Source organism: Anarrhichthys ocellatus, unplaced genomic scaffold, assembly GCF_004355925.1.
Source record: "Anarrhichthys ocellatus isolate YVR2014 unplaced genomic scaffold, GSC_Weel_1.0 scaffold37, whole genome shotgun sequence".
NCBI classification, from domain to species: domain Eukaryota; kingdom Metazoa; phylum Chordata; class Actinopteri; order Perciformes; family Anarhichadidae; genus Anarrhichthys; species Anarrhichthys ocellatus.
Genome location: NW_022280067.1, coordinates 1,219,875 through 1,236,845, shown reverse-complemented (window position 1 = coordinate 1,236,845; position 16,971 = coordinate 1,219,875). Strand labels below are relative to the sequence as shown.

At 42.2% G+C, this 16,971-nt stretch overlaps 1 protein-coding gene across 3 annotated transcripts; it reads right to left on the bottom strand.

Annotated features, from left to right (window-relative positions):
- Positions 1 to 914: 914 nt before the first annotated feature.
- pitx2 (paired-like homeodomain 2) lies at positions 915 to 12,815 on the bottom strand. 3 transcript variants are annotated; one of them, XM_031866990.1, is made up of 4 exons: positions 12,746 to 12,815; positions 8,437 to 8,506; positions 3,753 to 3,949; positions 915 to 2,898 (listed from the first exon to the last, which is right to left on the bottom strand). In XM_031866990.1, exons 2-4 carry the CDS (start codon positions 8,480 to 8,482, stop codon positions 2,341 to 2,343), a joined length of 801 nt encoding a protein of 266 aa, XP_031722850.1. In that variant the 5' UTR covers positions 8,483 to 8,506; positions 12,746 to 12,815; the 3' UTR covers positions 915 to 2,340. The 3 variants fall into 3 exon arrangements, with proteins under 3 accessions (XP_031722850.1, XP_031722849.1, XP_031722848.1); XM_031866989.1 differs by lacking the exon at positions 12,746 to 12,815 and adding an exon at positions 10,911 to 11,277; XM_031866988.1 differs by lacking the exons at positions 8,437 to 8,506; positions 12,746 to 12,815 and adding an exon at positions 4,462 to 4,983.
- Positions 12,816 to 16,971: the final 4,156 nt, after the last annotated feature.

Below are 16,971 nucleotides of genomic sequence, written 5' to 3'. Positions count from 1 at the left end.
CCCCCCCCCCCCCCCCCCCAGCTTTTTTTTTTAAGAAGAAAATCTCATTCTGGAGGGCGAGTTCAGGAGTTCAGGCTGCAGGATGCTTCTCTTGGGTTTGTTATTTAGCACAGCTTTTTTGGACTAACGGATTTATTTCTCATCATAATAACCTCCCTCGGGAGATGACCTGAGGCCTCTTGTAGCATGACATCAGATCCTAAATCAGCTCCTTCACCAAGCGGCCACATTTACTCTTTTTCCCCCTTGAATATTCTAGTTGATTTTATAGTGAAAAGTTATTTGATCGACTATAAACACAAACAACTCACACGATCAACATTTTGAGGCTGTAAAATGACCGCTGCTCAACCTGCACACCCCAAAGTCCCACTCATTTATTTCTCTATTTTTTTCTGCAGGGAGTGTTGCGGTGTTTCCTCCCCGGTGTCCACCCCTTTGCCTGCAGCCGAGAAGCTGCACTCATCCCCCGCCTCCAGTCAGCTTCGGCCCGCATACCTCTGTATCTCTCCCTCGCTCTGTGTGCGCGCGCGCGGGCGATTGTTTGCTCAAGCTTGTGAATCATAGTTTCCCTCGACCGTAGCTTTGTTTTGCTTTGGTGCATTTGCGCGCTATAAAGCCTGACTTAAAAAAAAGACAAGTAACAAAAGAAAGCCACAATGCAAAAGCAAACGGATGCACGCGCGAGTCAGGTATAGGCTGCATGAAGGGAATTTAGATTCCGGAACAAAATAAAGGCAGCAAGACTTGAACATATAAACTTCAAACAAAAGTTCTGTATGGTTGATTTAGATCTCACAGTTACAGTTTACGCACCATGTAAATAAATAAATCGGTACAATTTTAATTTAGAAAAATGCCTTGTTCAATTAAATCCTAAATAAACGCAGTCATTTAATCAGATGATGTTTTTTTTAAAGATGTGGATTCTAGGTTTTCTAATAATCCCTTCCAGAGAACTACAAAGTCTTCTGAGACACAAAAACAAACCCTAATGGACTGTCACTGTTGTGTGGTCCAACTCCTGTTTGTTGATTCCCGTGTTATTTCAAGCACCAGTGACCCGCCGAGGCCCTTGGCTGAGCGGGCAGACATGTATTCAGCAGTTAATCTGACGGAGCATCTCGCTGCTATGTGTATTGGAGCGGCCCATTGTTTTCCTCTATAGATTAGCCGCACAAGCGTCTCACACAATCGAAAGGCTATAGACAGACTTGTCATTGCTTTACACCCCACTAACAGACTAGCAACACAAAGATTCAATAACATCAGAATGCTTTTGAACAATATATTTACTTCCATTAAATAAAACACAATAGTTTTTTTGGATGTTGAAAAAAAACAAAACATAATTCCGTACCAAATAGTATACACAGAGCAAAAACCAAATAATTTGTCGCAGGAACATTTTTTTATGCTTCTTTTTTTTTTTAAATCCAGAATTGCTATTCTAAATCGATATTCACACAGACATTAATAATAAATTTATAATATGTTAGAAACACACAACTGGTGCGTTTTAGTATGTACATTCCCTTTTGTTTGCAAGCAAAACATGATTCCTTTTTTAAGGTTTTTTTTTTTTTTTCTTTTCCACATGCGTTGATAAATTGAACCTGGATAGGACTGGAGGGTTATAGCGCATTCGCCTCGACAAACGGGAGATGATAATTCAAATATATACAACCTTATTAGTCAACAATTAACGTCCAAAGTCCACCAGAAAAAAAACCTCATGACGAGATATGAAAAATAAAACAGGCCTTTTTTTCTTTCTTTTTTTTTTAAAACGGTGGTGCAGTGTGAAGCAGGCCTGGACTCATCAAAAGAGGGAATAAACCTAAAACCTCCCGTTTCAGTTTGACTCCGATCTGGAGTTGAGCTTGTTTCAGTGGTTCAGTCTTATATAGTGCCCTTTTTGAAAAAAATGAAAAAGTAGTTGTAGTAGTCTCTTGTTCCTGCGGCCGGCTGTTTGTGATTACCCACACACTGCAAAAAATGACCACCACAACAAGCCATTTGGTCGTTTAATCACCCTCAATGTATAATTCCCCCCCAAAATAACTGGATGGAATATCCTCACTTGTTAGTAATGGAGAGTTTGGGGATTTTCAAGAAACAAGTGGCAATATTTTGAAGAAAAAGTCAGAAAAATGCATGTCTCACTCCAACTAGTACCAAGAAAATGCCACATGATCAAGAAATTCCATAAATCTCATGACACAAGTGCAATTATCTGCCAGGTTCCCCCACTCCTTTTAGAGAAAAATAACACTTTAAGTGTCACTAGCCTATAATGACTCGCTATGGTGGTTACTTTTTTTGCAGTGCAGGTAGGTATTAGACTGGTCTGTCCACAGCGTACTGACAAGCGCTCAGATTAGTGGCCGGATTCTGCACACTCGCGTATCCAAAACTCGAGTGCTGCTTGGCTTTCAGTCTCAGGCTGGCCAGGCTGGAGTTACAAGTGTCCCTATACACGTAGGGAGGGGTCGGAGGCGCGTAGGGGCACGCCGAGGTGGGCACTCCCGAGTTGAGAGACGGGTTACTGAGGTTGTTCAAGTTATTGAGGCTGTTGAGGCTGGAGCCCGGCACGCCGGTCACCGCCGATGGCACCATGCCTGAAGTCATGGAGGATATGGAGTTGGACGGCGAGAACATGGTCTGCGAGGACAAGGGGTTGACATTCATGGAGTTGAAGAAAGGGAAGCTTTTGGTGGATAAAGAGGCCGACGTGAGGCCCTTGGCGGCCCAGTTGTTGTACGTGTAGCTGGGGTACATGTCTTCGTAGGGCTGCATGAGTCCATTGAACTGCGGGCCGAAGCCGCTCTTGCAGAGCTCGGCTTGTTGGTTTCTTTCCCGTTTCCTCCACTTGGCTCGCCGGTTCTTGAACCAAACCTAGAGCAAAGAAAATACCAGCAGGTTAGAAACCATTTTTGACAATAACGTCAGTTTTTACAGCCTATATATTTAAGTATCTCTAATTTTTACTCACTCTACTCTAATTGTGTGGTGTTGGTGCTTAATTTAAATTCCAGATTTAAATATGTTTAACGTCTACAAATCCAAACACTCTTAAATCTTTATTTTCCCCGTGCAGACAAATGCCGCTTTGAATCAGTCGTTATCTGAGCAGAATACACACTGGGCTCTCACTGCACCATCTTAATGTGGAGAGGACGTGTGTTCCTCCGCAGGCTTCCACTAACACGCTGACCTTAATCACACAGCACCAGGGCGGCAATCGCAAAATACAAGCTTTGCATCTCTTTCACACGAACAGGAGAACGCGACTGGTATCTGCCACCACCGACAAAATGTCAACAGCCCCAACTGTTAACAACGTAATAGTGTGTTATAACACATAACGGGCAAATAACAAATAGTTAATTTTTTTTGTCCAATTTTATTATGAAATTACTGAACAGATTAAAAGTGTGTCGAGAACCACACATTTATTTGTGCTAAAACGGATTATTTTGCATTGTGTGCAGAGGTTTGGAATTCTATTTAGCCGACTAGACAAACACATCAAATCTAATTTTAAACAAGACTCTTATATTTGTTTTCTATCGAGGAAAAAAAACGATCCTACATTATTTTTATGGAATTTTCAGCCGTGCGTAAAGTTAGGTGTCCGTGCGTAATAATGATGAGGTATACGGTGTTGAGAGGTTAACCGGGCGATTGGCCCAAATTACCCAAAGTTATACACACGGATTGTTTTGTTTAGCACCCAAGGGAGTACTCACCCTGACCCGGGCCTCTGTGAGGTTGGTCCACACGGCTATCTCCTCCCTCGTGCTCATGTCCGGGTAGCGATTCCGCTGGAAGGTGGCCTCCAGTTCCTGCAGCTGCTGGCTGGTGAAGTGAGTCCTCTGCCGCCGCTGCCGCTTCTTTTTAGGGTCGTCTGAGGAGTCGTCATTTTTGTTTTGGTTCTTTTCTTTTTCTGTCAAGAGGAAAGAAGTTGATTCAGTCAGGGTCAGGAGGATTAAGGCCTGCATGCTATAGCGAGGGAACAAAACAAAATCCTGAATCCCTGACACTGTTGGGAAATGGATGAGCAGTTCGCAGTCTGACTTCACTGAGGAAGAAATCCTGTGATGCATACAATTAAATTACGTTTTTAAAACTATATACATATATTTTTTTCTTAATTCTATTGGATTTTAGTAAATTGACCTTTTTATTTTATCTGAGCACGCAGTATCAGAGTATACGCCGGACTAATTCCAGTTGACAGGACAAGCTCTTCCATAACACAGCAACTTTCCACAACACCATGCACACAGGCCAGTGTCAAAACTGATTACGCGTGAATAAAATGACAGCTATAATCGCCTATTTAGCATCCATGTGAAACTCCCTTTACGCAGATTAATGGGAGCCACCGTTTGTTTGATGTCAAGATGACATCTGCGGCGCCTGGCTGAGAACATCTGCATCCCGTGCGGTTCTTACCGACAGACTCCGGACTGGACGTGTCCGACACCGTGTGCACCTCTAACCGGTGTTTAGAGTCCACAGACCGCTGCAGCGGCTGTAAAGTGGAAGCCATCGCCAGAGCCGTGTGGTGCGTGGAGGCAAGTTTATTCCCTGTAACGTGGTGATGGCCTATGTTTAATGGATCCCTCATAGAGTTCATCGGTAGAAGATCGCAAAGCCGGCTGTCAAAAGCAGAGTAAGTCCCTTCAGTACAGCAAGGATGAGCGGAAAGTCCGTCTGCGGAATGTGTTCTGTTCTCCAAAAATACGCACAGCAGAGCGGTTCCTCCTGCGGCTGAGATGAAACCTTTCTGTTTAAAGTTGCTTTAAAATGGGCCATTGAGTGCTGCCATACTAGCATCGGTGGTAAACAGCGGCTACCTCGGCTGACTATCAGAGTGACAAGGACAGGTAGGTGATATTAGATCCAGAGGCATACACACACTGCACCGCTCTCTGTTCATTTCAGCTGTTGCCTGCGCACTGTCCAACTGCGCGTCTCCTCAGACCTCCACGTCACCGCGTTGCACCCGCCCATCTGACAGGCACAATTCATGTGGATATGACTGCGCGTCCAACCAACCGGTGCTCGTGGAAACGAGATATGTGTGCCAATGTGTTTATGCCGGGGCTGGCGCTTATTTCCCTCTTCCAAATAAAAGCATGTAAAGAGAGATGGGACGCACGGTGTACCCGCGGCGCTCCGTAGCCGTTGCGCAGCAGCCCAAGACCAAATAAAAATGAAAATAACACAGTTTGGCCTCATTTTATGAGATGGGTCCAGTGGCCCAGTAAAACGATGCAGTTCTATTGATACGCAAGCTGTGCAGCTCGCATGCTCTGTCACCGTAGTTTACTCAGGGTGTGGATAAAGAGAGCCACCGAGCGGATTGTATTGAAAGCCGTATGAAAAAAAAGAGAGATGCACACTGAATATCAAACGCAGCAGCTTACTACAGCACAATGGTTCCATGAAAGGACACACGAATAAAGGCAAAAAAAATACATGGAACTTCAAATGTGCAATTCTGTGACACAAATCTGTGCGCACGTCAACGACTAATAAAGTATATGTTGAAGCTGGTGCAGCTCGCTGCAGAATTGTAATGATATGGATGCATCAAAGGCAATAAACAAACGGGGAAAAGGTGGTCAAAATGACTTAAAGTTAAACAACCACTAATGCATTGAATTTAAGCATTTTCATTCTAATCCTCATATCCAACTCCATACTTGGATATGAAGTACGACGTCACCAAACTGACTTAAATTGGCTTACTATCTACTATCATTCCCGTATGCAGCCAGCCATACGAGTTGTCAATTGAGACGATCCTCTTGACCTCCCCAGAGTTAAGGTTCAAATATCCATTAAATCAACCCCACCGGAGCCACTGTTAGCCACGCATACTCGGTTTGTTGACGACGGATTACTTTATCTGGGTGCTTAACTGGATCTCTCCTCTCACTTTGCGTTTGGACCCCTCAGTCGTTTCCAGCCAACACTCCTGTAGTGTTTTTTTTAATCTGATAAGACTCTCATTTGCCTAAGAATTTCTGAAGGAGGACTTTTAATGAGTTTGAGCCGATATGCCAGCAATTTTTTTTAACCTATAACTCCCAAAAGATTGTGACGCGTTAAGTCAAAGTAAACATGTCTAATCAAACAAATGCGACTTTAATTTCCAAAGAGGGGAGGGGGGAGGGGGGGACAAATGGCAGCTGGGTAACAGGTGATTGAAGGGATGGACTCATCGTACAGAGAGGACACGCTCACGCCAATTAGCCTGCTGCGATTCATACAAATGTTAATGAAAAATTACATTAAAAATGTATTATATTCCGGCCCTTCTCTTATTCCACGACACAATCGGCTCGTCACCATCACTTCCCGTCTCCACGTGGCCGGGCGGACGCCCATTCAGCCAGCACATTTGGACTTGGCGCTGTTAAGAAGTTGCGGGGCTAATCCCGTGAAAGCCCCTGATATATAAATACCAGCAGACCATAGACTGTATGCGGCACACGCGCACTCCGAGGGACGGCAGAGACTTTATTAAAACATAGGGAGCCAATCGCTTCTCATACAGAGCAATAAAACCTTGTTTGGTTCGTCTCCGAGTAATTCAATTAAGATGATGCACATTTTAAGTTGGAATCATTCACGTGGTATTTATTTTAATGGATTTATTTTCATTAACAGATTATTTTCGGGGGATAAACGGTACAATCCTGCTATTGTTTCCAGAAAAGGCAGTTTTAAAATAGGGGGAGGTATAAAAAAACGATTAGTCCTTGTATAATAGAAATGAATAATGGTGTACATTAGATAAACTTGATTGAAAAAATAAAAGTTTCACATTTCAAAATAAGGCCACTATTTCATTAAAAATAACAATAATAAACCGATATTTTCCATGTCTTGTTTTATGCCAAGCAGAGAACAGTCTTTTGCTCCTTTTTCCTTCCCGCCGTATTGTAATACTAAATTTGAAGTGGATTATCGGTTTCCTCTTCATTTCTACCTTCTGAATGCTTTATCTCTCTTCTGCGGATTACTGCGCGCAATAGGCCTCCGCCATTGAGGGCCATTAATTAGCAATTCAGTCAATATAGGGCGAGACGACAAGGCTTTTTACATAGGATTAAGGAGACATCAGATTCCTCCATTAGTATATTCCTCCTCACGAATGGGCTTTCATTATACATTTAGTTTTCCCCGGAGTCAATCCAACGAGCGCTGAATATATTACAGCAAAACAGTTGGCGCTGGCCTGTCTATATTTGCAAGCATCACTCTGACTCCCCTCCCGTGTGATTCAGTTTTTTTTGTATTTTAGTTATCCTATTATTCTTAATCGATGGCCGTCCACACGATGCTATGAGCAGCCTGCCCTCTGCCACATATTGCCCCATCAGTGCCGGCTAAATGAGACGGAATGAGAGTTATTGGTTATTCGTTTAAGACCCTAACCAGACCTGATGTCATTTCCCCGCCACGGTGGAGAATAATTAATAAATCCCAGACTTTGTCGAGCAAGGGATTCTAGCTGTTCCTTAGTCTCTAGTTGGGTTTTATTCATAGATGTTATTTAGGAAAACATGTTGTCGTTAATGCAAATGATATCGAAGAAGAAAAAAAAAAGCCACATAAATGTGTTTTGTGGTTATAAAACACTGCTTGTGCCAAATGGCAGTCAATTTTTAAAGTAAAGGGTATGATAAAATGTGCATATATGTCCATCTTCTAATTACAGCAAATTATATCGCTGCCGAGCTGTCACCCTGATCAAATCCTCGGATAACGCTCTGAAACTGCAGATCCACGTTGGACCACCAGGTGTCCCTCTAACACAGCAAACACGCTGCATTCACCAACCGCTTCTCCACACTGACGAGCAAAGAGGCCAAATATCTGACTGCCAAATAATCAGTGACATCTACTGCAAAAAAATAAATGAATACATCACAAATATCCAACTAAAGTTGCCTTTTTTTTACCGTCACAAGTCTTGAAATTGTGAAGAAAACAAAGATAGTTTTGTCAACATAATTTAGCCATTTTAATTAGAGATGCTAAGCTTGTTTCTTAAGAAACCTCACAAAAGTGGAAGGCAATTGGCTAACTACACTGTGCCAGAACTGTTAATTTATTTTAAACAAAATCAGGTTTTAAGATCACATCAGTGTTTGGGCCGCTTCTCCAACTAAACATGCAGTAAATAAAAACAAGATATCGAGCTGTAATTAAGAAATATCTAATCTGTTTTGGAAAGCAACACTCACACAGTTAGCCTGACCAAAGAGTGCTGCTTTTATGTAAATTGAATGAAATAAAATACAGAACCAATCATGTACAATTAACTAATATTTTATCGAAAAATAATAGTTAACTAATTGTTTCAGTGATGTGTGAGGATTGTGCGGCATTGATGATGGATGATGTACTCACCTATTTGCGCGCAGGTGGTGGCTAGTTTGCGGCAGTGGGTGTCCATTGTGGCAATTTAAGGAAACCGCTTCTGAAAAAACAGACAAAAGAGCCACAATTAGCCTTTAAGTGTGGTAAACAACCCGCTGTGTTGTTCACAGACATCCGATTCTACTTCTGCATGTCGATATTTTTTGGAGTCCACATAAGACTAAAAAGTACAGTGTGCTCAAAGGATAAGTATTGGATTACAAGAGCAAAATGCTGGTGGTCTTGAGGAAAATATTCCAAATGGGAAAATCAAAACTCAGATATTCGACTCCTGCAAGAAATAAAGTAAAAGCATAAAAGAGAGTTTGTTTGTGAAAGTGTACATTTGAATGATAATTCTCATTCTGCTATGAAAGTCTCGTTGTTTTTTGTTGTAAAATTGCGTCAGTGATCGATTTATTTCCAATTAAACTTTACCTGAGTTGGGAAATGCAGAACATTACAAACCTCTCGGGATTCAAATAAACAAGATTATTTCTGACGCAGTTTCCACTTGGTTTTAAGAATAATTAGTCTAAAGCTCAATTGTATATAGTACGCCATGTATTTCTTTATATTTTTCCAGTGCAATATTTATTTTTGTGCAGTCTGAATATATAAAACCTTCCGTGTTCTGCATGAGCCGGATCTTGTGTTTTTTTTTTTTTTTTTGGTGGAGCCTGCAGTTGGAAGTGGAGTGATTCCGTAGTAAAATCACGGGATTAGAGTCTGATTGAGATGTCTGTCGGTGGGATATTACAAAATTCATTATCGCAGCCCTCATACTACCTCGATATGAAGTTACACAGATGGGGTTTTATTAGTCCAGGCTCGCACTGTTTGCTTATGATAATTCAAGTCGGGGGGAATTTGCATGCAGTCATGCTGTTAACCATTTCCCCCAGTTCTTCTCTTCACCTGCTCTACATCATCTGTGAGGTTTATTTTTTCTCTCTCTTTCTCCAATGCAGAAGATGCAGATATTGGAGGTTAAGTTGTACTGCGTGTACCTGCACCGCCTTTCTTCCCACCACTATGTCCCCACTGCAAAATGAAATGGTAGAGGTCAGGCTGTAAGGTGTAAGGTCATTGCATGCGACTCAGTGTTATCTAATCAGAGAGATTTAATCAGGGCTCCTTGCAATATTGCAGCCTGCCTGGCTGCTCCACGGCCTCTGAAATTATTACTGTTATTTATGCATTTTACTGTATTTTATTTGACTGTTAAAAAAATGTATAGGGGCCCTTTTTTTTTTTTACATCAACATGATTTGTTTTATCTATTGTATCTCTTGTTGCTGGATACTTCAAAGGCAAGCATCTCCTTAACAGATACAGGAAATAAACATTTCAAAAATATTAAAAGTAAAATGTGTGGTTTACATTTTAGCCAAAGTAGGCTAACATTATTGCGCTAATTTACAAAAGCATATGGAACAAAACATGTTACCAATAATGTCTTAAAATATATTCAACTGGTAGTTTACAATATTAATAATAACAGGCCTGCTAATAACACTACGAATAATAATTTCTGATAATGTTGTGACAGTGGTTTCGTGGTAATTAAGCCTGGTAATAAATATATATTTTAATTGTTTCTACGTATGCCACAGTGTTTATCCAGTAGGAGCAGTTTAAAGATGCAGCTGCGTTGATATTCTGATTACTTCTATTAATCCTTTTCATTCATTCATTCTCACCTCACGGACGCTCGCTGCTCTCACCCTCCACCAACAGTTGATGGGAGTCAGTGGCTCACGTGGCATGAGGCCCAGTACAGACAGAAAGCTGGCATTGCCTCACACTGGCTTTACTTGTGAAATTAACACAGCAGAGCATGAGACTGCCGCCTTTACCGGGAGATGAATCGACTAACCTCCACCATATGGCCCTGTATTAATTGAAGGCGTGAGACCGTGAACGTCGCCTCTTCCCCCACATTCTTTTCCTCCCTGTATTGCAAAATATATAGGGAGGAAAACAGTTTTTTTTTTATCAACAGGGTTATTTAAATGTAGCTTTGGGGAGCTAATACGATTTGTTTCTTTACGCATTTTATTGCAATATGTGTGAATTTAAATCACCAAACTGACGAGCTGCAGGCTGTGATTCTAAAATGTCTAATTCCTCTGATACTTGAATCGATATTTAACAGTTTTCTCACAATCATCCCCAACTGCAGGACAGTACAGTGTGGTTTACCCCCCTTTCTTTTTCATTTCCCCACACTCCATCACCTCAAACGATGCATCATTACCATCCGCCGACCTGGAAGGCGAACCCTGCCCTCACATCCCTTCATGCTCCTTTTATGTTACACGGCTTTGAGAGTCGCGTCAGAAACGCACCGAAAAAGGCAAAAAAAACAACAAGAGGTGGAACAAATCCCTTCACTTGCATTAACTCGCATCTCAGTTTTTATTTACTTTTTAACGCCTCTTCTCTTCCTCTGCTGCACTTACCAGTTGTAGACACCGGTGGCTTTTGGGCTTCCCTGCCGTCGGCGTTTTATTCTCTAGCGGAGAGTTAAATTCCACCGTCCAAAACACGCTCGGACACCAGTGATTGTGTTTTATTAGCGAAAATTCAGGCAACTTTTCAAGGTCCAGTCGCGCTGAAGTCTAAGTGTCTGTCCGGAAATGTGAGCCTTGCGTGGATGTGGCTCCCCTGCTGCTATGTTATCCCAAAGAAGAGACGCAGCGCTACCGTTTAGGATAGTTTCATTTATGCGCATAAATAACCATCTGTTTACAGCGCGAGGAGAAGCAGCGAAGGAGGCGCTTTCATCCGAGTCTCCCCTTGGTTCGTCCTCTTCTGTCTTCCTCAACTTTTTTCCCCTTGAAAGACGCTCCAAGAGTGGCGCATTTTTTTCTCTTCCTCCTTTTGAGCTCGGAGAGGGACCCCGTGTGTGTGTGTGTGTGTGTGTATATGTATGCGCGCGCCTTTTTAAAGGGGTGTGTGTTTGTGTATGTATGTGCCTGTGTAATCTAGCAGAGGGCAAATTTAAAGCCTCTGAACTTTCAACAACAATCAAACTAAAATGCAGGTTAGCATCTTTAAAAAAGCACACACACACATGTTAGATTAAAAACCTATCCCTGTTAGCCACGGTGCGTTCACTGCAACATTGCACCATTTGAGGTGCAGGCATGCAAAACACACACTCAGCCTAATGGTTCAATTTGCCAAATCACAACCTGCAATTTACAACAAGCAACTCAACTGCCTTATTATCTAAACTGTGCGCGATCAAAACAAACAGCCATAACCCGGGGTGTATGACTAAAGCCACTGACTGGAAGTTCATTTAAGGAAATATTGTATTTAAAGTCACAGATATGGATGGCAGCCTATTATGTAACCAGCAAATTAGAGCCTAATTAACGCTCAATTAAGCTCATTGTTTGACCGTTGTAGGCACTGATTATAACATAAAATGCAATATTTGGAATATTGAGAGGAAAACAAACTTATTTAAATGAGACCCGTTCAGGGCCAGACAGAGCCCGGTCGGGTTGCGGATTTGCGTGCAGATGAAGTGAACAGCTGGCTGGGATGCAAATGTTCTTTATAGATCCGTTTCGTTAGATACAGACTATTTTTCCATTCGCATCTTAAACGAGGCGAGCAGACCGGACGCAGGCCCGCGCCTAATCCGTCTTTTACATTTTTAGTCATACTCCCATTAAACCGGTAATTAATGCGCACATCCACACGGGAATATCCAGGCGTTAGGGGACACTGAAGCAAAACAAGCGCATCCTCCACCCCTCCATCCACAGAACAGAATTTGGTGAACCAGGAATGTTTGAATACTTGTATCCCAAACACACAGGTGATGTGATAAATGCTTGCTGCAGCCTCACAAAGGAGGATTAAGCGTTGCTATTTTTAATAGCTGCTTACATCTGGTTTATTCAGTCAGGACTGTAGACCTTAGTTGTATAGTCTTCTACAAAGGCCCAAGAAGGCCATATTTTATTAATTTCCCACTCGCGTAAACACACGTGCAGGCAGGAAAAAAGAGCTTTGGTCAAATGCAAACAAATCTGAGGACAAAATAAATAAAATGTTTATATTTGCCAACACAGCTCGCTTAGTTCTTAAACATGTGACCCATGCGCTTTTAATATATGTTGTGATATGGCACAAGCACGGAGAAAAGCACAAACATGTGCACGTGCGCACAAACAAAAAAGCAAGCAAAAGCATCATGCACATCTCAAATCACGCCCCGCCTGTACGCGGAGAAAAATAGGCTGAGAGGCGTGATGGTTCGGCTATATTCTCCTCTTACCTTCTTATACAAAGAAAAAAAAGAGAAAGGAATCAGTCAAGAGCCTCCTCTTTCTCACGCAGAAAGGTGCAGAGGAATGCCTGAAGTTCAGAGAAGGCTGGCGGGTATGAAATCTTTCGCCTCGGGGGCAAATCGGCGGCTCCTTTTCATTTCAAGCGCTTATCGATTCGCCGTTGTCATCTTTGGCGACGCAGAAGGACACTTGAAAGAATTTCTGATGGGGCTGTGATGTGAGAAACGGGGTGACCTGCTCTGCTGACGCTCTCTCCTGATTCTTAACGAGCACATCAGTACAGTTGCACGTTTCAACTTTTCCCCCTTCCAGCATGCTGGAGAGGACTTTAAAACACTTTCCATGTGTATCAGCACGGTCCCAAGCCTCCACTTTAAAGAGGAGAGGTGATGGACTGCCCAGCAAGTCAGCCGCAACACACGCACACACACACACACCATCTAAAACGTATCTGACCTAAATGTAACCTCTTCATTTTGAATTAATATTTTTGAACGAATTGGCTTATTTTGTTCATTTTCACTGTGATTGGTTACAGACTTCAGATCATCAAACAACCGTTTGTGCACTTAATACAACATATTATTTCTAATATTTAGATCTGACGGCTATATATGATTTATTAAAAATGACGAAATATGCAGTCTAAAAGCATAAACAGTCTTCTGAAAATACGCATCATGACCTGCAGAACACAGCCCCGTTATCTCCAAGACTGTGTTGAATCTTTGTAATACTTTGTCTATTGTGTGCCAAATTGCACTTTGACACACGATTATTAGTCCTATTGTGGAATAAAGCCCTGTTTTATTTACAAAGACATATACAATCTATGGGAGATGTCCCCTCTTTGCAGCCTTTGCATGTGCTCAATGCATCAATTAAGTTAGTCAGACGGAAACTAAATTCAAAAACAAGCTCGTCTCTGATTCCGCTCCTATTGGCTGTCATTAAAAGTGAATCTAAAACTTTCTTCCCCACAGCATTCAGTGAAATATGCAAGTCCTGTCATCGCTCTGTTGCACTGGGAACCTTGGGTATTGCAGATGTGAAGTGGTTCCATTATTCAGGGGTGCTCTTTCACAGTGAAACAAGCCTGATTTTTTTTTTTTTTCTTCTTTTCCCTGTTTTAGCCTCAAACCACATGCGATTGTCGCCTAGTACTCTGTCTGGCCAACACTCTGTGGCCATGTAATAAAATTTTGACTCAAATTGGTGTTTCCAAACCCACAAATCTTTTAACAAATCAGTTTATGTACTGCTAATATGTTAGAAATGAAGTAATGGTTGGGAATTTAGTTTTATTGTGGGGGCGTGACTTCTCTACAATTGAAAATAGGATGATTATGGAGAGAAAGGAGGAGGTAGAGGAGAGACGGAACATTAGATGAGTCGTTCTCCTGCGAGACAGAAATATTCTGTGTGTATTTCAATTTGTGAAGTATCACTCCAAGAACGTTATTAGCGAAAAAGCTGCCTGTAAATTAACCAAATTAAAAGGGTGGCTTTTTGATGGCTCTTGAGCTTGTTGAGCGGCTTTATGCCTGATCCTTACTATTCCAGCTCTGTCACAGTACTAAAGGGAGATGAGCTACACCGACGCTGAGCACTGCAACTCAGCAACATGGCTTGTGGTTTTAGACCGTTATACGCAAGGCCAGTAAATGACTTACGCCATGGGCTACCCTCACTCCTCCCGACATGCCCAGCTACCGTGGTGTATATTTAAAAAGCACTCAGCTCTTCGTCTTTGTCGTCTTCTGTAATTATCCTATCCTCTGCTTCCAAAGAAAATGCTCAGCTGATGTCATTGTGGTTTTGGCCACCCGACTGCTCTAATATTAATCCCATGCAAGAGGCGGCTTCAAATGAATAACAATTACTTTGAATTAAACTCTGGTCCATGTTTTCATGTGAGCACATTAACTCCTGTCATTGCTGGTCAGTCAGACGCGCCTCTTTCCATTCCTCTTGACTTTGGACATGACATGGCTTTGGTCAAGCATGATTAAAAATGTCCCTGAGACTCGGACGGCATTCATTACGCTGACAGCCACAGACGGGCAAGCACAGCGGTGCTTTTTTTTTATGGCACGTGGTTGATCTTGGGGAAAGTAATAGTCGGTGCATGCATAAACACATGCGGCCTCAGCCTTAATCACAGGTGCGAGCGAGCCAATAAATTGCTCAAGCAGGTCTCTGATCAATTACATGAAAAATCAATGGGAAGCTGCCACTAACCTGCCTAAGGGGAAATCGGCCAAGAATGAAATTGGTGTGATAAAATGACTATGATGCCTCCCACCCCGTCGATAACATGTAAAACAGTTCAGCTACATGTTAACTCTCCTGTCAGCAGACCTGAGGTGGACCCAAAGGTCACAACTGGAATCAGCTTAGTCCTAATTGGTCTACTGTGGCAGAGAGAGGGCATGAGGAGGAGGAGGAGGAGGAGGAGGAAGGGAAGGAGCTGGAGAGATGTGGAGCAAGGATGATATTGCACAATTTATGTTTGGGGGAAACAATAAGATGCATACATGTAAGTGTGTAGGTACAGAAATAATTCAGAAATGGTTGGAAGAGTCCACTCGCTAGCTTTTTCTGGAGCTTTCAACCACATCTCATGGTCTTCATAAGTGCATGGAGTTTTCTCAGTCATTGCTCAGCTGATCCCCTCCCCACATACAAAGCTATTCGTGGTCACATGGCGGTGACCTCCGGTCTTCTGGATAGCAGGGGGCGACTGCTCTGGTTGCATGAAGAAGTCAGACTGTACGGAAGTCTATGAGAAAATGACTCTACTTCTCACTTGATTTATTACCTCAGTAAACATTGTAAACATGCGTTTCAAGTCTCAATCGCTAGTTTCAAGTGGTCCCATTTTGAGTAAAACAGACTATAAAGCAGGGCATGATTTAGGGCGTGGCTATCGTGTGATTGACAGGTCGCTGACGCTACCAGAGCCGTATGCGACGTCTCTACGTCACCCTTCCACAGTCCTAATGTGGTAATTGCTGTTAACTGGTTGCAAAAAGTCAAGACGGCCAAATCGCCGAACTTGAGTCTTGACGTCACCCACGAACCAGTGGGTGACGTCACGATGACTACGTCCACTTCCTATGTACAGTCAACATATACGTAACCAATGTAAACATTAGTCAGGATGTGCAGGGCTACCGCTAAGGAAGTCAGGTTAACGTAGGATAAAAAGCGGCAAAGAACAAATGTCTCCCAAATGGATTCATTTGTAAATTGGAAGTCTTGCACTGCAGTGTTGATAGGAAACTGAAGCTTTTTTAGAAACACTAGTGCCAAGTAATCTTTGGTAAATGTGGTTGTTATGTGACCCTTAGGCCTCTGCATTACTTCCCACATCTCTGAATCAAATAGTTCTGGTGTTCTTGCTGTGTTCTTATGATATAGAATGGACTTCCATGTTTACAAATGGCGAGCGTTCACATTGTCTGACAATTGAAGACGGTTGTTTGACTGCAGAGTTGGTAATGTGGGGGTTAAGAATATTGTGCACTGACAAACTACAGCACTATAATCATTAAATGCAGCTTTTATTAAGTTTTCAACAGACCTTGGCTGACCCCAGACATTCACATTGGTCTGTTTTTCAAGCACTACCAAGTCTCAAGTCAGTTTCATAAGAACTTTCAGAAAAAAATTCCCACTTGTAAATTGGTAGTGAAACTAGGTAATATTACCCTTATTAACAGTAAACTGGTAATAAGGGTAATAACTCTGATACGACTAACAAGGCCTCAATGACAGCTGTTTCCCTGGTCGGAGAAATAACCGAGTCAGAGTGTTGAAGGTGGGGCTTAAAATGGGGACATGGACTTCCTGTTCCAGAGCCATAAAAAGAGCAACAGAAACATTGTGAGATGCGTGGATGAGATCGATGCAGCTGTGGGAGTTGTTGTTGACTTTGTTCGACTTGACAAACTTTCAGCTAACTGCTACTGGTAGCTGCTTTTTTTTTTGACTGCAAATTGGTTGTTTAGGACAACATAACCCCTGTCCAAACAGACATTGGCTAACATGATTTTAATATTAGAAACTGAATAATAAAGTGAAAACACAATGGCAATTCGGTCTGATTATCAGGTTATCAAAGATATTGGTTTCAGTCATTTACTGTCTTTTTGACGATTCAGTGTGGACTGCAAATTTAAAGAAAACAACTTGGATGAAGAGGGTTTAA

Bases quoted from the DNA above. Each gene is read 5' to 3' on its own strand.
- pitx2 (XM_031866988.1), bottom strand. From the start codon at position 4,645: ATGAACTCTATGAGGGATCCATTAAACATAGGCCATCACCACGTTACA. The intron at 3,950-4,461 runs GTAAGAACCGCA...TCCTCTTGACAG, and splicing joins GTCCAGTCCGGAGTCTGTCG to AAAAAGAAAAGAACCAAAAC. The intron at 2,899-3,752 runs GTGAGTACTCCC...TCTTTGCTCTAG, and splicing joins TCACAGAGGCCCGGGTCAGG to GTTTGGTTCAAGAACCGGCG.